The 22084-nt window shown below is 34.6% G+C and overlaps 6 protein-coding genes across 11 annotated transcripts in view; 3 read left to right on the forward strand and 3 right to left on the reverse strand.

The window, feature by feature from the left end:
* Positions 1–4: 4 nt before the first annotated feature.
* On the reverse strand, positions 5–15239 carry LOC120771345. Of its 2 annotated transcripts, none has more exons than XM_040099292.1 (16): positions 15089–15239; positions 12085–12239; positions 11300–12022; positions 11067–11241; positions 10484–10650; positions 10315–10404; positions 9449–10237; positions 8756–9243; positions 8055–8686; positions 7600–8000; positions 7371–7537; positions 5625–6397; positions 5340–5537; positions 983–1311; positions 713–924; positions 5–654 (listed from the first exon to the last, which is right to left on the reverse strand). In XM_040099292.1, the coding sequence occupies exons 1-16, from the start codon at positions 15237–15239 to the stop codon at positions 345–347; spliced, it is 5760 nt and encodes a 1919-aa protein (XP_039955226.1). In that variant the 3' UTR covers positions 5–344. The 2 variants fall into 2 exon arrangements, with proteins under 2 accessions (XP_039955226.1, XP_039955227.1); XM_040099293.1 differs by having other exon boundaries at positions 9461–10237; positions 15089–15184.
* On the reverse strand, positions 1459–2727 carry LOC120771349 (putative N(4)-(beta-N-acetylglucosaminyl)-L-asparaginase GD10667). The gene has a single exon (XM_040099296.1). The coding sequence runs from the start codon at positions 2603–2605 to the stop codon at positions 1514–1516; it is 1092 nt and encodes a 363-aa protein (XP_039955230.1). The 5' UTR covers positions 2606–2727; the 3' UTR covers positions 1459–1513.
* LOC120771346 (uncharacterized protein DDB_G0286299) lies at positions 3064–5222 on the forward strand. Its single transcript, XM_040099294.1, has 3 exons — positions 3064–3418; positions 3476–3617; positions 3674–5222. Exons 1-3 carry the CDS (start codon positions 3286–3288, stop codon positions 4875–4877), a joined length of 1479 nt encoding a protein of 492 aa, XP_039955228.1. The 5' UTR covers positions 3064–3285; the 3' UTR covers positions 4878–5222.
* Positions 6829–14851, forward strand: LOC120771353 (RWD domain-containing protein 2A). 4 transcript variants are annotated; one of them, XM_040099303.1, is made up of 2 exons: positions 6829–6913; positions 13706–14825. In XM_040099303.1, the coding sequence occupies exon 2, from the start codon at positions 13725–13727 to the stop codon at positions 14643–14645; it is 921 nt and encodes a 306-aa protein (XP_039955237.1). In that variant the 5' UTR covers positions 6829–6913; positions 13706–13724; the 3' UTR covers positions 14646–14825. The 4 variants fall into 4 exon arrangements, with proteins under 4 accessions (XP_039955237.1, XP_039955239.1, XP_039955238.1 ...); XM_040099305.1 differs by lacking the exon at positions 6829–6913 and adding an exon at positions 7084–7135 and having other exon boundaries at positions 13706–14851; XM_040099304.1 differs by lacking the exon at positions 6829–6913 and adding an exon at positions 7316–7337 and having other exon boundaries at positions 13706–14851.
* Positions 6843–22084, forward strand: part of LOC120771350 (alpha-tocopherol transfer protein-like) — a 31218-nt gene continuing 15976 nt past the window's right edge. For both annotated transcript variants that reach the window (XM_040099300.1, XM_040099297.1), the window contains exon 1: positions 6843–6913. The gene's annotated coding sequence lies outside the window, so the exon portion shown is untranslated. The remainder of the gene's footprint in view (positions 6914–22084) is intronic.
* Positions 16541–19011, reverse strand: LOC120771348 (neuropeptide FF receptor 2). Its single transcript, XM_040099295.1, has 5 exons — positions 18985–19011; positions 17499–17984; positions 17282–17425; positions 16879–17223; positions 16541–16810 (listed from the first exon to the last, which is right to left on the reverse strand). Exons 1-5 carry the CDS (start codon positions 19009–19011, stop codon positions 16541–16543), a joined length of 1272 nt encoding a protein of 423 aa, XP_039955229.1.

A 22084-nucleotide genomic window follows, 5' to 3' on the forward strand; every position in this document is an offset into this window, starting at 1 on the left:
AGTTTATTAAAAATACATAACGTTAATAAATTCATTTTTTATTTGCAAAAACGTGAACTGAACCAAAATGAAAATGGAATTATCAAAAATAGATTTAAACGTTGAAGGCGCTGTATAAATCCAGATTGCTCGCAAGCTCTAACTTTGTTACATAGACCTGGTTTTTGGGAAACATAGGTGCGCACCTAAGCACGAAATCTCATTTTCTTTTGTCTAGGGATAGTGTATATCGGTGGTCGAATAGCAATTTTTATGATCAAATGAAATGAAGGTATTTTCAAGTAACATCAATTGTATTTACCTGTAAACTAAACACATGCAAAAAATCTAATTTGACAATTGTTTCAAAATTTTCTTAACACTATTTCCACAAATAACAATCCTTCGCTGGTTATTAGTGCAATTATCTGTTTATCTGCATTTTCTAAATGCAACAACTGATATGCGCGTATTGCTGGTAAAGTGGTTGCACCTACAATTTGTTGGAAGCCCAATACGCCTTTGTACTGATATATTGTTAATGGTGCATCAATATTTCGTCTCAAAGTAAATAATAGTAAATCTCCAGTTCGCACAATTTTTCCGAATGATATCTGTATAACATCCGAGCAGTCCAAAGTTTGCAGATGCCCAAAATTTGTGGAATTTATAGAACTAAGGAATACAATTTATATTGGTTATTAACAGAGGTAATTGTATACAAAGTTTTTACCTATAAATTTCTAATGTTCCACCATGCAAGCTGTTGGCTTGTTTTTCGCACTGAATAGCTAGAAATGTGTTGTTATTGAACACCGTACTTGCCATTTTCATAGCTTTTGAAATAAACAAACTTTGTTTAAGGTTTAAACTTGGATGTGTTGTCCATATTTCAACGGAATCGGTTAGCAAAATTGCTAATGTATCCTTGCCTACTTGTAGGAGCTGAAAGTATTTAAATTTCACATGTAAATACAGATAGTACAATTTTATAACTTATTACCTCTTGAATACCATTCCCAGGAATCACAAACTTTTCGTAGATGTGAAATTGGGGACCAATTTCCTCCTTGATACAATATATCTTAGTTAAATCATTGTTTGTTATTGCTTGAGTGGCAAAACAGTGTTCTCCTTCTATTGTAAGCCGTTTTAAGTTTGGAAAAAATTGCTTTCCATCTAGCATATTTTCTAAATTTAATTTTAAATTTGATAATAAATAACTTGAATTATGCTTATTTAAAACTGCGACATTATATTCATCATCAGCCTGGCTAAATAAAATCGGTGCTATGTCAATTAGCTTAGCCTGTTTTGGAAGCCAAGAGTAACCTGAAATTTATTAATTGTTTAAGTACTTATGTTCAAAATATTTATAACAATTATTTGATCATATTTTAAAATATTTTTTTTTCTTTTAATATAACTTTAATTTGCGTTGTAAAAACCTGCTAATTCTTGCGTTGATATACAAAAACATTTTACAAGTGGAATAGTAATTTTATTAGTTTTGTTTACACAATTTTTTCTTCAGTCACAAAAATGTTGGACCAGTTTTACAATACTTATATTCTACTCTTGTCTTTTGCGTCGCATCACCACTCACAATTGAGTATGGGAATTTTAACATCCCTACGCAAGCAGCACCATAGTTTCCAAACCGGTCAACTACAACCAAACCTCCACTGAAATCTGGATAGTAACGTTTGATTCGTTGCATTGAAGTTTCTGCTGCTGCTGTGGGCGTCCTACCCGCACGTAATCCTTCTACCGCCACCAACGCTGGCAAAAACCGCATCATTATATCACCATCACCTGTAGCTACAGCTGCACCGATTTCATTATCTGCATAAGCACCTGCACCGGGTATGGGAGAGTCTCCAACACGTCCAGGTATTTTATGTTTGGCACCATTAGTAGATGTTCCTGCATATATTTGACCACTTTTATCAATGACAATCATGCCAATTGTGTCATGATTCCAGCGTCCAATTTGGTATTCATAGCGATAAACGTCTTCATTGGTCAAAACATCGAAAGAGATTGGTTTGTATGGACCACAATTTTTGGTAGGGTCCGGATATACGTTTAACCAGTAGTTGGGTTGACAACTATTTTGACGCCATGTTTTCCATATATCGATTGAATTGTTCGTGGCAAGTGTTTCTCGTCGAAAACCCATTTTCTCAGCAAAGTTACTTGCTGCATCACCAACCAACAAAGTGTGCTTTGTATGCTCCAGTACATGCCGTGCTACACTTATAGCATCCTTTATTTGTTTTAGGCCAGCAACTGCTCCAATGTTCATATTGCTGCCATCCATAACCATAGCATCCAGTGTAGTTTCTCCATTTTCATCCGGCGAGCCACCATAGCCGACAGTGCCGTCACATTGTAGGCGTTCACAAGTGGCACAGCCTTCGATAAGCGCATCTAAAGCATTACCACCTGGTTCTTGATTCAGTATGAACCAAGCTGCTGTATTAGCTTGGGTGAACTCCCATGTATTGATAACAAGCGGTAAAGACCTGTTTTTAGTTATCGGGGTTGGACTTTCAGAAGCTGCAGTTATAAGTGCAAGAAAGCTCAAAAGTATACCAGGGTATAAAATGTTATTGCTTTGCATTTGGAACAAACATTAAACATAAAACTGGAAAAATTGATTGTCAATTTCTATAATTGTTGAACTGAACTTTGCTTTTTTCAGATTTTTGTTTATCACTACAGTTGCTAACAAACTGTCGACATTTCCGTTTGCAGATTTCATTATAGATATTTTCACAATTACTCCACTATAGTTACTATTATTAAAAGCAGTTATTATTATAAAAATTAAATAAATTGTTTAGATTTAACTTATTGATTCATGTTTTTTTTTTTTTTGTTTTCTATTATCATATTTTAATTATTGTCTTTCAATACAACCCGTCAATTTACATACTTTCCAAACATTTCCTTTTGTAACGGCCTTGAGTTCGATATATTGCGCGTCAGTTCGCACCATACGCCCTTTAAGTCATTAATAAAGAAAAGAGATAGTTATACCGCCAGAGTAGTTTGCAAAATATATACATTGCGCGCCGTTTCATTTCGTTGCTCGGTCGCCGCTTTGTTTTGCAAGAAGCGCGTTACTGCATTCATAAAATTACACACACATAAAACAAAGCAAAGCAGTGTAGAAAGCAGATGAAAAAGTAGCAAAATTGGCATACAAAAATTTCTTGACAAATATTTTGTTTAAAACTGCAAATACAAATAACTAATTAATAAAAGTGTGTGGTAATCTTTTAGAAATATCGCTATATAATGCCCATTCAGCTCGATAAAATATTGGCAGATATAGCCGAGGAAAAAGTATTACATCCCAATTATCCGCCAGCAGGCAAAAAAGAAATAGACGATGCTTGGGCGCGCGTAGGCAAAAATAATAAATTGTCCGGTAAATATGTTCCGAATTATTATATTTCGCCTTTTTAATTTTGTTAAATGGTTACAGTGCATGAGGCTCGATCGATATTTAAAGTACTCCAAAAGAAATACGAGCAAGAGAAAACCAAACGCACTCCATCATGGAAACTATTTGATCTAATGGAGCAAATTCATCAGCCTATTCAAGAAGAAGACCCAAAGCAGGACGAGTAAGTGGTATATCCATTTTTACATTATATTTTTAAAGTTGAATATATATTTTAAGTGATGGTATGGTGTCTATGGAGGAAGATGAAGAATATGAGATGTTAGAAGTACAGGAAGAAGAAGAAACAGCCGCACAAGGAAAAAATACAGCAGCTACATCAGATGGTGAAAGTCCATCGAAATCTATAAAATCTAGTGGATCTACTGAATCAACCCCCGAAAAGGAGGAAAAGCCTTTGCTTAAACTACAAACAAAATTAACCGCCGCTAACCAGAGCAAATCCTCATCACCAGCAGCAGAGGAAAAGAAGGTGTTGAATTCCCTAGCCCACTCATCGCGTCCAGCTTCTAATACAACATCTAATTCCACGCCTACATCCAACGCATCGGCCGCTGCTACTGCCGCTGCATTGCATAAGAAGGGAATAACCATGAAGAAAACATCATCAAGTGCAGCAGCTGGAAATACTTACAGTGGTACGCCCCGGGTAGGTCAGTCATCAAGTAACAGCGGTCAGCAGAAAAATTCGACTATACGAGTAGCGGGTCAAGTATTGGGTGTCGGCGAGAGTATACCATTGCCTGAATCAATTAAACGTAAATTAGTGGAAACACAGCCAGGATCCCAACCTGCTAAAAAACCAAATAACAATCACTCAATTGCGACAGCTTCAACAGTCCAGACAACAACAAATGCTCGAAGTACATCGACTGCTAACAGTGCTAATCCTAGCGCATCTCTTCAAGAGAGCTCTCTTTCTTTAAATAATGATTCAACCATTAATATCAAACAGGAGCCAAATGATGACGTTAATCAACCAACGGGTATAAATTTAATTACAATAACAGGGAATCCTCGAGTTGAGTTAACGAACGGTGGTGGTGGTGGTCCATCTTCTTCAACAGCCGCTACAGTAGCTTCCACATCAACGAATGGATATTCACCACGACTTGAAGAGATAGACTTTCGTAATGACATTATATTCGACTCTGGCAATGGTGCCATTAATGGCGCTGTGGCTGGAGCAGTTAATCATCCAAATCATACAAACGCGACAGGTGGTATCATTAATTTAGGAAATTTTGACAATTCACTGCCGCCGACTTTCTTCAAAAATCTTTGTAATTCATCACGACATGAAGCGTTAGGTCTTTACGTTGCAAACGTTATGAATCGTTTACGACCGCGATCGGCTCAAAAATTAGAGTTGGGCATACTACGCGCAATAATTGATGTCCAAAGCGATGAATTGGAACAATAAGTGAATAACTTTTGGTTTTAAGACAAAAGAGTAAGCAACACTCTAATTTCGTTTCTTAAAAGTATTTTAAACTATATTTTGTACGCTGATTACGTATTTAACTAAATTTGTTAATATTGAAAATTACGTCAACGACGTACAATTTAATACACATTTTATACGTTTTTCGATTAAACAAAGCACGGACAGTAGTAATGTTGGAAAATGTTTAAACCTACTTTGTACGCGAATAATACATATGTACATAGGTATGTATGTATTTAAAGCCTTTACTTTAATTTTTGACATTTTTTGTAATTATTCGAATACTATTGGACAAAATATGCCCACGCAATTTGAATGCTATTTAAAATAAAGTAATTATATCTAGTATATAAATATATAACGGTGTTTGTGATTTAATTCTTTTCAAAACCATTTTATAATGTTTCTAACAAAAACAAAAATACATCTTTTACGTACCTTTTAAGGGTTGAAATTGTTCTTCTGTTAATGACCATTTGTAGTACATTATGGGGGAATGCTCATTATTTTCATTCACTATTCCAATAACATCAATGGAGTTTTTGTCTTCTTCCTTCAATTTGAAATGTACCATTTTAGTAGTATTAACGGGTATTCTTTGGCGAATTTTAAAAGTGTTCAAGATATAGTAGGAAGCTGTTAGGAGTTACAGATGTATTCTTTTATATCTTATATTTATTAAAAATGATTTAAAGGTTTATATATGTATTTGCTATGACTTACCATCTGCGAACCCTTTTAACTGTTGCACGCTTGTAAGAATATTCTTCCAGCTGGGCATCTCAGTCATTTCATTGCCCACAACTTGGTTTACTGCAGATATATTACGTTTCCATTTGCTTCCACTTGTACCGCGATTATGGTATTCTTGTACTACCAACGGCTGCAGAAAGACCAAATTCCCGTCAACGCTTACTACTTTAGAAATATTTGCGATTTGCGCATAGAAATCGCCTAGTTGTTGTCCATTGATGTTATTAACGGACAAATTTTCAAAACTATTTACTAATATACCACGGTTCTTGGATAACAAACTATTTATGTGTATATCTCCGTGTAGTATTTGTTTTCCAATGTTACGTAACAATAAAGTATGTTCGCCGAAATTGGATATGCCATTGACGGTGCCTAATACACTCAGATCTTTGTACATGTTAACGGTGTTAAGAGTGATGTTACCATTAATAGTCTGATTGCCTTGCACATAAACCGCCGTTTGCATCCAATCATTTATTGGTATACCATTTATGGAACTGCTTGTTGTGGTATATAGTTTTCGAATATTAGTTGACTTTAAGTGTTTTGGTGCCGTTACAGGAGCACAAGGTGTGTCCAGGCGCAATACATCATGTGCCAAATTCAAATTGTTTATTTGTACATTCTCCAAATTTTCTTGTATTAGTGCGCTTACTAAGCTCCAGCTAGCGCGTACTTCATGAGGTCCATCTGTTTTCAGTGTATTTGCGACGAATTCGTCGAAATTCATAGCTGAATTTCTGAAAACGTGTGAAATTTTAATAAAGGTACATTTCTTAGCAAAATTAGTCTTTATGAAAAAAAGAATAGTAATATTTAAAGAATTGGCGTTTTTTTATATGTATAGCTATCTCAAATAGTTTAGAAGCTTCTGTAATAATACTTGTCTCTCGGAACTAGCAGTGTTACCATGGTCGTATATTATTACTACTTATTTCTGCTACATTACACATTCAAACTAATATAATAGTATACTTATAAAATATTTTATGAATATAAAAAATTTAGAGTTAATATAACCTGAACATATATTTTCTTAATCGTATAATTTTTGAGGAATTCTATCTCCCTTTGACGTTAAATTTTTTTATTTATATAAGTAGATAACAGAGAGTGGCCACATTGGTAATTCTCTGACAGTTTTCATGTTTTGTTGAAGTAAATAGTGAAGTGTGTCTCGCGTGTGGCCTTCGATTTTACTTTTTGTGTAGAAAATTTGCAAAATTAAATGTGCAAAATATATAAATAACTAAAAGGTAATGTACACAACATGAAATTTGTAAAATAAATTGTGAAATGTACGCAATCATTATAGTTGTTGGTTGGTTATCGTCTGCGCATTGATTTGTGAATCATCTGTTTTTGTTTCTCCCCGTTTTCGTCGCTTTGTTCAAGTGACTAATTACAGTGGTTTTCAAATTACGCAGTGAATTGATTTTCTCTTTATCGTTTTCTATATGATACAAGCAATGTGCAAGGTAAACGACGGTTATATTGCGCTGAACTTTTTGTTCGTGTATAAATATTAGAAAAAAAATATTAAAATTAATGCTAAAATAAATGAGTAAACTAACAAATATCTATATGTAGATATATGATTTTTTACTTTACTCACTTACATTAAACTCGTTAAATTATCAAGTGTAGGAATATGCAAAATATAATTGATTATTGTTTATGGTTAGTATTCTGAACACCTGATACATTTCATACCTGTTATTTTCCACTAGTAATCCAGCCAATCGTATGTTGTTGGCAGACAATTCACCTTCGAACTTTGCCTCACTGGCCAGAATCAATTCGGTGCGCATATCTTGTGGTCGAGATAAACTCAAATAATTTTCTTTTAAATATTGCAAATTTATATTATTCACTAAACCCTATGAATGTGTGTAATTATTTTTCTTTTTTTTTTTACCATTACCAATGTGTATTAAATTACCTCAAATTCCAACAGTCCCTCAAAAGTAGCATTTGCCAATTCGATATGTTGACTTAGGCGTACGTTTTCATTGGCCAGCCAAACTTTGTCTAGCAACATTGACAATTCGTATCGGTTTAAAGTGTGATAAAGTGGCGTCTGAGCAAAGCTCGCATGTTCCACATGAAAAGTATCATCTCCAACACCACTCAGAAATCTTTCCAATTCCCGCAAGTTTATGCCATTCAGGGTGGATACATTGTAAATACCAACAGAACCTAATACATTAAGCTGGCCGAGAATGGATGTGCTGGCATAAAACCTTTGGGGTGCAGTAGAGTTGGCAATAATAATATCCAGAGGTACATGTATACCATTTAACGTGGTTGTGCTAAGCATCGCCTCCATTTGAATAGGGTTTTCTAAATTAAGATGCAAATCCATATAATTCGTTTATTATTTAGAGTTATACTTACGAAAGTCCATAGTGTCAATATACTCATTCCGGTTTATCCAGTAGGTGTTTGTAAAGAAATCGTCTATTCGGTGACTATTAAGTGTGCCATCAAGCTGCATTTCTTTTAAACAGTTTACTTCCGACAAGCTTTGTGGGGAAGTAAAGACTTGTCTGCCACTTTTCTGCAACCAACTCTGCCCAAATTCCATTGCAGGTATGTCATTAAATTTACCTTGAAATGTTAAATGACTTATATTCATATTGTAATTGAATTTGTAGCTCCCCTCAAAATGTATATCTGCATTTAGATGCTGTAGCTGTTTTTCTATTGCCTGAATTTTGCGTCCATTAATAATACCATCACTCAAGCGTAAATTGCCCACAAATATAGTGTGCGGGAATTTTTGCCTTGGAGTTAGCAAATCAATGCCTTTTGTCATGTTAGACAATAACTGCGCCATAAGTGGTTGTTCGTAGGTAGAGTTCACCGGCTTGCCGAAAATATGTCCATTAGTATGCAATCGTTCGATGTTCAAAGATCGTGCACTTAACTCTGCCACTGTTAGTGTGACAGGCAAATGCTGGTGTCCGTTGTTGGTGACATATGCTTCAATTGGCCTATCCTTTAGCTTTAAATTATGTGCAGTAACACTACATAAATATAAAAGAATGCAATATAAATATGCTATTTGCTTTATTATTGTGTTATCATTCACATACCTGGACGTTTGTATGCTACCCAAATGCATTGGTGCGCTGATAGTTTGGTTTGCAGACTTAAATAAAAAACGTTCGGACAATTTTTCAATATCCACACCATTTACACTTTTCACTTCACTGAAACCTCTGCGTATTTCGAGTGTCTGCTTGAAATGTTTCTCGCCCTCAATTAGCTGTAGGCTTTTAAAATTTGTTTTAATTAGTTGCTGCAAGTCCACTGTATTGATGAATGTTAATAATGTATTATTTGCTTCCACTGGTTGTTCAAATTTAATATTAACATTCGCCAGCGTCTGCGTTATATCGATACTATTTTCCAACGTCTTTTTCGTACTAATTTTGGTTTTTTGATCTAATAAATCGCCTACGCTCAGTCGATTGGATATAATTGCATCGCCTTTTATCGTAAAATCTCCATTGAGTACAAGGTCATCGTGTATGATTTGTTGCGAGGACAAGGACTGTAAACTTGAACCCAACGTCCTACCCTAGAGTGGAAGTATGAAATAATTGCAATTAGCAGTATAATCATATTTATATTGTTATTTCAAATTACTTTATTTTTTTATGAAATTTATCAAAAAATTCAAAAAGCGTTGTATTTATATAATTTATTATTCTTCTTTACTGGCGGTGTCGCTTACGCGATTATAGCCGAGTAATTATTCGATCTAATAGAAGTGCACTACTCACCCCCACACTTACCGCCATTGTAACCGGCTGCAAAATGCGCACATTCTCAAAAGCCTTCACACCCTCTATCAGCTGTGTTACATTCGCCATTGGCTTCAGCAGCACATCAAGTTTATTCTGTTGCACATTGATATGATTTAAACGCTCATGTATAATCAACTCCTTAGCTTTTACAGGTGCTTCGAACAGTATCGATTGATTAACCATATATGTATGATCGTCAACCGTTCCATCGCCGCCATCGATTGGTATGAGATCATTCAAATTATTGCCATCAATATCAGCGCTTAACACACGCACTGATTCCGCCACTAAATTACCTATATGTGCCGACTGTTCAAGAAATTGCATACCCTCACGCTTCAATGTATAATTTAGCAAATCGTTCCATATATAATCATTCAAATGTCCATTGATTTGCAAGTTGTTGACTGCCAATGTGGGCGCCACAACTGTTGCTGTCGTCGCAGTGGAATCGTGCTCCTGCAATGTACGTTCCGTTGCTTGATACCTACCCGTTACACGCACTTTTTTAGCTTTGATACGTTCAAATGTGGGTCGTGTTGCCTTAACACCGTTCACTTGTTGCGCCTCGAGTTTGTGCTTAACAATAAGTGAGTCGACTCTAATGTTGGCATATTCTTTGATAGCATCAGTTGTGGGCGTGGCACGTTTAAGACGCGCTTTAGTCGCTGATTTGAGCTCAGCCTCTATGCCATTCACTGCTTGTGTGGCGAAATTCAACGCCTGCCAATAATGACTGGTAAAATGACGTTTCGGATAAACGAACTGCGTGCATTAAGATAGCGAAACGCGATTTAACAGTTAGGATTTGTTATTATCTTGCACTTGTATGCGCTACTTACAGTATTGGTGTGTACAGTTTGTATGTCGGCCTGAGGAATAATTGGCACATGCGTGTTGATGTTCGGCCGTTGGCCTTGTGACAATTTTTGCTGAAAGTGTTACAGTATGATTGTTATTGCCAATTTGTCTTATGATAGACTAAATGTTATTGCTTTTCTCAAATATTACCTGTACGTCCTGTTGCAGTTTACTAATATCGATTTGCGCTAAACGCTCTATCTGCGTTTTAGTCCAATCGATAATCTGTTGGCGTAATGCATTGGCGTGTTCGTCTTGCTTGAAGATCGGTAGAAAAATGTTCGTATCATTTTCGGTCATTTTCTCATTTGCAATGACTGGAATTACATTATACGAGCACAATTAAAAAAAGCAATTTTTCTGATTAACTGTCGATCTTTAAATGATAAGCAATCAGAAATTGAGTTTTTTCAATGTCGTAGATACTGTGTTGAGCTCAGCATACAACTTTACATTTTCGATATTTTCGATGATACATGAAACTTCGAAATGGAGTAATAAACAAAAGAGTTATGAAAGGAACTCGTTTTTGACGCGGCAAGGGCGAATGAGTTATGACGCATTAAAATCAGTTTTTGGCAGATTTTTTGAAGTGTAGGAACTAATTTGATTTTTTTCCCCTTCTGAAATATTTGCTTTTAATATGTAAAAAATATTGAATGGAAAAACAATACCCGAAACTCGCCTTTTATTTACTTCTGGTAAATATTATAGTCTCAACTGCAAAACTTACCTAAAAAGCTTTTTTCGTTCTCTTGATGAATTCTCATCTTCGATACGCCCCGCCCCAAAGCGCCTTCGGTAAATTGCACATTTGACGGTTCGAATTTCCAATCGTTCAGATTGTAAATTTTTGTATCCTGATCCTTGCAAGCCACGAGCAGTAAAAACTTCTCCGCATCAACATTCTTTGTTTTTTTGACATGAAATGAATTATTGCAAAAATTTCCAGACTAAACAACCTACCTGCACTGGAAGGAATTGTTCCACCGCATACAGCGATAAACTCTGATACGGCACGAATTGTCCCTTATCGAAGACGTAAAAGACTGAATCCGCCTCATTGGTGTCCTCACCGCGCACAGCACTCTTACTTCTGCTCACCGAATTGCCATAGACCAGAAAGTGGCGGCGCTTCACCTCATCCAACGGTGCACTAAAGTAACGCACATCCACCGCACCATAGGTGCGTATCTTCTGGAAGAGCTGAAAACGTTTCTTTTCGCGTATGAATTTATAAATTTCCGAATATGTTGTGGTGCGTCCCTTCTGATCGGCATAGTTCGCCAAAGCCACATAATTCTCATAGTTAATGGCGAACGGTTCGACATGACGCGCATTGCTACACGGTATACGCGCGAGCAGCGTAAACGAAGTGCCCGACCACTTGTAATAGGGACAGTGTGGGTTCGGCGCATCATCGCTGCTGCGCAATGTTTGCAACATAAACAGATCATTCGCCGTGGTGCGCAAATAAATCGAATACAAATTTTTAGTGCCAAAGAACTGTACAGCGCGTAGGCGATCATCGGCGGTGAGCACGTAAATCGGCGAGCCATCTCGTGCATTCTCAATCGTTTGTGTGAGATTAAAGGCCAACGCAATGTAGCCCTTTGAAGCGAGCGCTTTGCAATCCATGGCAATTGCATTGGGCATTGCAATCTTGTGCAGCTCATTATAGTTATTGTTCTGCAAAACACCGACGTTAACGCATAAATCGGTTGTGGAACGTATTTTACCAGAATACATACCACATTTTTGTAAACTGTTAAGTGCCGCACACCATTTTTGTTTCTATGCAAGGAGGCTGCATATTTTACACCTTCCAATGCGAGTATACAAATATCAGTCGGGAAAGAAACCGGCACCGACTCGATTTTACTGAGTCCATTGAAGGAATAGGCAGCTACAAGCGTATATATATTAATGTGTTTAAATATCAGTTTTATCTTAACAAATGTTTTATAATATAATTAAAATTTCTCATAATTAAATAAGAAGTTGTTAAGCAAACAAGCCATATGATCAAATTTGATCCGGACTATCTAACTATTTTCACATACGGGTATTTTACTACAAAAATTTATTAACGCCTTCAAAACAGCCAATCGCATCCGATTTTCCAATTTTCCATACACTTGTAATAAAATAAGCCTCGGCTAGGATGGCCTTTGGAATTTTGAATTCGGAGTTTTCGGTTTCGGCTCATTTTTGACAGTTTTAATGTATGGGGGGTCCACAGCTACATTGTAAAACAACTTTTTTGCGATTTCTACTCGACGTCGTTTATCATAAAGTTGAAGTATTTTGATACGAGTCTACCATTGACACGCTTCATACCCAAAACTTTAACCAAAATGTATTGGGTGATCCATAATGTTGAGAACCTCTGCCAATCTGATCCAAGACAATGATTTTCAAGCACTGTCTCTATAACTTAACCGATGTTATCGTCATTAACAGAGGTGAATGGATGATAGACGATGCTCAAATAGTTGTGTTCCCCAAAACACTTTGCAACATTTTCAACAATTCCGTAGCCGTGATTCCATTGGAAACGTAACATTTCAAGTAAACTCATTGTTCATCTTTTTTCCATATCAATTTCGCATCATGAACAAATAGCTGTCCAACACAAACTAATTGAATTATGGAGATCAAGATTCATACGAACAAAAGAAAGAAGAAAATAGACCAGTCCGGGTCAAATTTGATCAGATGGTAAGCCATTCTTTATAACCAACTATGACGATTTCTATCTGTATATAACCGAATTGGTACCGAAATTTTTGAGATATCGCTTTGAAAATTTGCGTAGATCCTTTTTTTTCCCCAAAAAAGCTGTTAATTTGTCGATATTGGAGCACTTTAGTATATAATTGACATATAAACTGACCGATCGTAATCAGACCCTTGTCTTACAAAGTAACTATCTTTACGAAATTTGGCATGAATTTTGCCCAAAGCAATGCTACACTCTCCGAATAAATTGTTGCTCAGATCGGACCACTTATAGCATATAGCTGTCATACCAACTGTAGCCTGTTATGCTATAAGAAATGTATTTCAAAGGGCTTCATAGTTTCGGTGAAACCGAAGTTAACCTTTTTTTTCTTGTTTTTGTTCTGCTTATACCGTTTAGTAACGTATGTCTCTCACCAAAGTCTTAAATCTTCATACACAAGCTTATCAGATGCTCACATACTTATACATAACTGTTACCTGCTTACAAATGTAAATCGTTAGTCAAAGTGAAGCACAGAAATATTTACTTATCTATCGGTATATAATGTATTTGGGCATAATACATTTGTAATGTTTATGTGCCCATTTATTGTATACCGATCTGATTGAAAATTTCTGCTCTTACAGCGAAAAATAAACATAAAACATGGACGCCGATCAGCCAACATTACAACTCGACCAATTGAACGAACGCGAGCTATATGTACAATGTATTACGAAGCAACTGGAGGAGGTCGACTTGCTCTCATCGATCTACTGTACGCCCGGCGAAATGCATATACTCGATGCGAGCGTCATCAGCGACTTCAATGATTTTCTCAAGACGCCCACTGTCGTGCCCACCAACGTGTTAAAGGCACATTTGGATTATATAATTACTGTGAGCGTACTGCATGGCAAGTCCAAGGAGAAAGTGGACATACGCATTGAATTACCGAATCTCTATCCGCTGCTGGAGAATGCGATTGTAACGATATTTAGCACGCTTTTGGGCAAAGCTAAAGAACAGCATTTAAAGCGTGAAATTGAAAAGTACATAAACACAATGGATAAGAGTGAATGCTATGTATTTCAGGTGGTATCCTGGTTACAGGATGAACTGAATGACCTAATCACGCGTGATGCTGGCGAATTCGAGTTGAAAAAGCAGGTGGCGGCCGATGAAAATGAGAGCGCATTGGAATGTGAGCGCCTATGGATTTATTCGCATCACATTAAATCGAAGAAAAAGCGACAAGAAATTCAAAGAGTGGCACGCAATATGGACTTGAGTGGATTTTCGCGTCCCGGCAAGCCGGGCATTATATGCGTCGAGGGCTTGCGTGCGCACACCCAGGAGTTTTGGCGCATAATTAAAGCTATGCACTGGCAGCACATCACTATTTGCAAGAGCGAACTGTGGCAGGGTAAATTGGAGCAGCGGCGGCGTTTCGATGGTTTCAAAGAGCAACTCTTCTGCGACGATCTGGATAATGAGGAGGGTGTAATGAATATGGCGCTATTTATAAAGTATTTGGAAACGCACAAATCGGGTTATATGAAGAAAGAGCTCTTCGGTTTGGAGTAGATACGTGTGTGCGTTGAAGGAAAAAAGCAAAGAGGCTGACAAAGCACACCTAAAAAGTAGGAGAAACGATAGCGAAAACTAAAACTGCCAACGTGGGAGCGAAAACTTTATTTTTGTTTCAATATGTCCGTCTTGTAATTGAAGTTTTATGCATATATTTTTAATATGTATATATTTTTTAGCAAACTTAAATTTCTTTAATTAAAATTCGAAAGAGTAAAGCTTAGAAAATACGAAAAGAATATTTGTTTTTGTTAAAAAAAATATTCCATTATAGTCATAGGCACCTTTTTTTGATTCACACGTTTCCAATTGCATTATTCTAAATTATGCTAAATTATTAATTTTCCTTGAACAAGCCACCATTGTTTTGTTGTTGTTTCAAAATATAATTAGTTTTCTACCTAAATTTCCAATTTCTCTACTTTTCTATTTTAACATACCTTTATCGAAAAACTGCGCCATTTCACGTTTTTGCATTTGCGTATTAAACGGTTCGAGTTGTGCGCCATAAAATGCATTAAAATTCACATGAAAACACAAGCATTTACTTACACAATTCATAAAAATCAATATAAATATATGAACAAACATTTTATATATGTATGTATATATTTTTTTTGTTTCTAAATATTTTATAATTTTTTTGTTTCTAAATATTTTAAATGTTTTTTGTTTCAAAATATTTTATATATAAATTTTATTTTATTTTATTTTTTTTTAAGGTTTTTAAATTATTTTAGTTACTTCGCAGAAAATTATTATAATTTTTTATGTTCTAAACACACGCTTGAACGGCTAATTACTATTACTCCCAAATAATTATATTTAAAAGCCTTATATACCTTTCTATGTATTTAGTATATGCACGATATATGCTCGTATTATTGCAAAATCGCCTCGCCTAGTTAGGTAATACAATCGATTTTGTAACTGTTAATTGGTGATGAGATGAATATAGTTACCAATATACAAACAAGAGATATTCGCAAGAGAGAAAAATGTAACTTAACCCGTTAAGCGAGCCAGTTGAGAACATAATGTATTGAAGGACCATAAAATAGCATGAAAAAAGAGGCTTCATAATTTTTCTTGCTTTATATATGAGAACATATGATTTATTAACCCTTTAAGGCATTTGGTTGACAATTTAATACTTAAACATTTATTTTTATTGAAGACATATTGGTAGTCGAAAAAGTCTTTTCGTATTTCTAATCAAAATTCAAATTATTTTTTTATATTAATATTGTACTAATAAATATATAAACAAATATGTACCATTTTGGTCCACCACTTTTTGTTATTTTTCCGCTAGAGTCTTTATTCCATCAGTGTAAAACTTTCATCAGTGTAAATTGAAATTTTGAAATTTCCAGAACGGACGCGAGCGCACCATTGTTGTGCTACACAAAGTGATACAGCATCGTCTTCGTAAACAAATTTCATTTGTGGCTTGCGTGGCATTCTTCCGTTTTTTATACAAAAATTTTTATAAAACAATTTTCACTAATTTTTAAACAGCTGTAACTTTTTTTTCAACTTCCCCGAATTTAATTCTTTTTTCGTTAAATGAAGCTTAATATCTCACATTTCCAGCACCATAAATTATGACACAATGTGATTGGTAGCACTGAAGATATATGTATGTACGTTTTCAACGACATCTATTGACAAAATACGAAAAGACTTTTTCGACTACGCAATATAACGCAATGGCCCTCCTCATTAACTCCCATCTTTACTATTTTGCGTATATTTTTCATGAAATATTAAAATTTTAGGTTATTTTATACAACAGCATCAAGAAAAAACAACAACAAAAACGAAAAGTTTTAAATATACTAAATTCAACATATTTGATAATCATAGTTTCTTACATAAAATACAGTAAATCATATAAACCCTTCGTCTATAACGTTATTATGGTAACCCTCATTGTCGAAACGATTATACGTTGTTTGTACATCGTTCACATTCGTCTCTTTCGACAGCGCTGCCGTCACCACTATTGACGCTCTTGCACTACGTGCCACCTCCGTATTCTGCACCTGTTGATCACCAGTAAAAGAGAAAGTTTTTTTCGCTCTTAAACTGAAACAGCCACAGATCAGTTTAAACCATTTGAACATAGAGCACATGCAGCCGCTGCAGCAGGAAGATTTCTAGCAACAAAGAAAAATATAAAATCTAGTAATTGATATTTAAATAAGTGCGGCCTAATTATACTCACATTGGACTGTATTTTGTTGGTATTACGTTTAAAGCAGTTACACAGTGGTGTCTGATCGTAAGCGCGTCTAAAGTTGTCATTGTTAAAACCATAGATCAGTGGATTCACAGCAGCATTCAGGAACATTAGATATTGTGATATATACCAGAAGGTGCGAAAACTAACATTTACGGAACTATCATTTGTGGCTATGTATTGGTCACGTAAAATGACCAAAATTGTGAATGGCAAACGCAGCGCAATGAAAACGATCACCACAATGAAGAGCGTTTTGGCCACAGTTCTCTTATAGGATACACTCAGTGGATGTTCACGATTAAGCACACGCTTCTCGTAACGATCGAGCTGTGTGTGAAATGTAGAACTTGACAAAGAATTTTTTTTAATGGAACAGAATGCTTACCTTGAAGAAAATCGCTGAATAACAAATTAGCATTACGCTCAGCGGCAACCATACCATAACCGTAATTAAAAAATACCAATATTTGGGTAATATTTGGGTATTCTCTTTGCAATACATCTCTTTGAAGTTCTTCCATACACGTACCTTAAAAAGTTATAAGAAAGTTGTCGTCTCAAAGAAATTATTGATTTTTTTAATTAAAAATTTTCAAGCTTACCTTGTACGTTCTATATATAGCCAACGGCAAAGCTATTAAAAATCCACCCAACCATGTGAAGGCAATCGCAAATCTCACGCCCCACATAGTTAAGCGTGTTTCCGTCGGCAGTACGATAGCTGTTAGCCGATCGTAACTAACAGCCGATAAATTTAAAACGGCTGTTATAAGAAAAGCCACATCCAAGAAACCCTCCATTTTGCAACCTATCGAACCCAGTTGATAGTTCTGATAAAAATCGTTGATCATGAACATAGCAGGACATATTAAAAGTGTCAACATATCGGCTACCGCCATATTGCACACTAGCATATTCGTTGCCGTTCGTAGCGGACGATTCATTACGATCAGCTGTAGTATGACAAAATTACCGTATAAGCCGAAAATTATAACCGGCACAAATGTGGAGATCTTAAGCGTTATCTCCCAATTGGGAAGATGTGTCCATATGCGATCTTCGGGAAAATTGATTTGACTGTAGTTGAGCTGTAGTTAGCGAAGAAAGTTTAAAAATGGATTTGTTTTTTAATGTGATAGTAAAATTATGTAAAAGCATAATATATGGAAACTGTTTTCATTTCGTAAAATTATAATATTTGGAAACTGTTTTTTTATTTAACGGCAGTAATTTTTTTGAGTTTTTGATAAGCTTTCGAAAACTTAACATATTTTTCGGCATAACGATTTTTTTGTTTAGGAATTTTACCAACTTTTTCTTAAAAAAATATTTTTATATAAAAAAATTTAAAATTTTTTAAAGAAAAAAATTCATGGTTCAATATTTTTTATTGAGATACAATTTGTTATTGTTTATCTAATTATTTCTTTTTTTGTTTTTTGGTTTTATGTTTTTAATTTACCACAATTTTTTTAATTTTTTTTATGTTTTTTTAATTTTTGCTTAGTATTTTTGGTAATAACAACATTGTATTGTGCCTGCTGTCGAGTTAAAATTGTTTGGTTATTTATTTCTAGTTATATATTTATTTATTATTTTTTTATACATACATATTTTATTTATTTTTATTGTATTATGTTTTTTATTTTTTTCTTTTTATTTTAGTTTTTTATATTTTATTTTTAATTTTTTTGTTTTTTAATTCTTTTTGTATATTTTTTGTTTTAATGGTTTTTTTTTTATTTTTGTTTTAATTTTTTTAGTAACATTGCTAAATTTTTTTGACTATTATATAATATTTCTAGTTATTATATTTATTTATTTATTTTTTATTATTTATTTATATTTTTATTTTTATAATATTTTTTTGTTAATATTTAATTTTTATTTTTTTAATATTTTTTTAATTCTTTTAGATTTTTTTTTGAATATAAAATGTTTTTTTTAATATTTTTTTTTTTGTTTAATTTTTTTTCTAATATTATTATTATTATTGCATTGTGTTTTCGCCTGCTGTTGGAACTTAAACATTTCTTTCGGTAAAAATCACTTTTATGAAAAGCACCTCAATGTCTTTTTTATCCTCACCATATTTGCATCCTCTTCCGAAGACATTTTTACATTATTTAACTTCAAATTTTTTGTTAAAAATATATTAACAATATTTCATTGTTTTTAGAAATTTTGTTTTGAAAACTCCATGAATGCCAATAGTGTTCACTTAGTACAATTTAATATATTTTGAATATTTGTTCAACACCCTCAATAGCGGAAGTTTTATTAATGGCAGGTATTTAGCGCCACTTGCTACTCTCTTGATTGTTCTGATACAACTGTTCGCCAAATTAATTTGATTAAAACCCAAATAGTGCAGCTACCAATACTCTTTCAACGGTTTGTTTTGCGTATTAAAGGCATTTACGTTGGTTCCGGAAAGTGTCACACTTACATTAGGAGCGCGGTTGAACCAGTGCTGTGAGTGTGAGTACTGCAACCATGCGCAGGAGGGTCGACACATACGAGTTAATAAGGCCGTCCAGCCGTCCATTTGTCTCGTTTGATAAAACTTAGTATGGTTTTAAAAATACCTCAACAGGTATGGTTCATTAACTGAATATTCTTGTATGCTTGTGAGTGGGCTAATACAGGGTTTGAAACATTTTAAAATTGAATTAATATGGATCTGACAAAAAACATATATTTTTTGGCTTTTGCTCCTTCACAGGTAAGTTCAAATCAACTAATGCATTTCCGAAGTGGCAACACTCAAAATCATCAGTCGTAAGTTCAAAGTCCACTGGAAACTGTAGTATCCTATATTTCTGAGTTAATATTTACCTCAGTTATAAACTGAGCGTGCGAAAATTCAATTTTTTAGGCGACAGTATTAAAGTTCTGACTTAATAATTGAAAAATGGCGAATACTTACATATATTTAAATTATTATTGCCATAATTCTCGACACAACCCTGTAGTTATGTACATTTTTAGGGATGTACTATACAAGCATGTATATAGATAAGGTCTATTGACGCCACCAACATCATTTTTAAGTATCCATTTAATGTCAACAGTACGTATTTAACAGCATGTTACACTCATATACATTTATGCACTTGTACATATGTAAATTACTAAAAAAGTATTTTAGGTATAACAGTACAAATTGGTTATCAGCCATTGTGATTTGGTTTTTATCTGAAATATAACCATTCTTTTTAATCGTAGCTTCAGTTTCAGTTAAACATGCATTTTTGTTGTTGCTGCCATTGCTATTGCTCATTGTGTCAATTGTCTGTCTGTCAAATTTGGTTAAAAGCATTATATTTTGTTTGCATTAGCAATCTCGATAAATATAATTGTGATGTGTGGTATGGTATGGTTAAGTATATGTTTTATTCGGGTATTACGTTTATTGTAATATTTAACGTACGAAAGCAGTTATTTACGTCTGACGCCTGGAACTCCCCATAAAATAAGTAAAAAACATTTATTAATTTATCTGTTTAACAGATGTTTTTATGTTTTCTTTTGATAAACATCACAGTAATAGTTTTGCAACGCATTTAACCTTCAGTTGAGCTATTTTATCTATATTTGATAGGATCCTTAATGGGAGAATCCACAATTTTAGGTCTTTAAGAGTGATTGTGAGCATATGGAGAAGCCATGAATCAGAGTTATTTGGAAATATAAAACGTCAGATTTTCCAGAGTAACTTACACATCTCAATCTTCATTTTTGTAACTCCACAAGGTCGGGTTATGACAGCGTTTATTTTTTTAGGTTAATTTAAAGGTCACCGGCCTGACACGTAGATGGCGCTAATAAAATGAAATCCATATGATCTTTAGTTAGCCCTACCATAACCCTAACTCTAAAGGCGCGAACATAATTTGAACAGTCGGATTATTAGTTTGTGAATTATGTCATTTTGAGTGAAGGTACTTTTATTATCGTGAAAAAAATTGCTTAAAAGGAATGTCGTGTGTTGATAAAATATTACTTTTTGAAGGGAAAAATACGGTTGATGCAAAAACTTGGCTTGATGAATAGTTTTCGAACACTACGCCTGGAAAGTAAACCATCAAGGATTGGCCTGCTAAGTTTAGACGTGATGAAATGAGTACCGAAGACTGTGGACGCCCAAAAGAGGTTTTTACCAACGACAACATCAAAAAGTCCACAACATAATATTGGTTGATCTTAAAGTGAAGTTGTTCGAGATTGCAGTTACTGTAAAGATATCAACTGAAGGTCTACGTCATGCCATTCATCAATATTTGGATAAGAGAAAGGTCTGTGGAAATTGGTTGCCGTCTGAGCTTACTTTTGGCCAAAAACAACGAAGAGTTGATGATTCGGAAGAGTGTTTGGAGATCTTTAAGCGTAGTAAACCCAAGTTTTTGCGTCGATATGTGACAATGGATGAAACATGGTTCCATCATTTCACTCCGAAGTCCAATCGACTGTCATTCGAGTGGACTGTATACGATGAACCCGTTCCAAAGCGTGGAAAAAGGCAACAGTCGGCTGACAAGGTTGAGACGTCTTTATTTTGGAATGCGCATGGAAACATTTTTATTGACTAACACATCATTATTGGGCCGTTTAAGTGAAAGCCAGTGAAACGATGTCAAAAATCCATGAATTGGGCTTCGTATTGCTTCCAAATCCTTCGTGTTCTCTAGATCTGGCCCGCAGCGACTATTTTCTGTTCTCATTTTCATCCAATGAAGAAGAGATCGCCAACACAGGCCTATTTTGAAGCAAAGGACAAATATTACTACAAAAATAATTTCGAAAAGTTGGAGAGTCGCTAGAATCAGCTTAACACCCTTTAAGGGAATTGTGTTGAATAAAAAAGATCAAATTTTGCCAAAAAAATATGTTTCACTATGATAGGCCGAGGACTTTTCAATTGCCCCGTTGAAATTTACATATATAAATAAATAAATAATTTAAAAATAATTATACATCGTAACATTTCAATACTTAAAATTTTAGTTGCAATAGGAACAGAATCCATTCATCGTAATATTTCGTAAAGTGATTAATAATGTGCTTGTTATATCCTTTATGGTAGTATTTATTCAACCACAATTTCTAATTTCTATTTTGCCCCTCTTTAAACTCAAATGCTTTTATCTACAAGTATATTACCACTTCTTTACAAGGCAGTTGTTTT

This window comes from Bactrocera tryoni, chromosome 3 (assembly GCF_016617805.1).
Source record: "Bactrocera tryoni isolate S06 chromosome 3, CSIRO_BtryS06_freeze2, whole genome shotgun sequence".
NCBI classification, from domain to species: Eukaryota; Metazoa; Arthropoda; class Insecta; order Diptera; family Tephritidae; genus Bactrocera; species Bactrocera tryoni.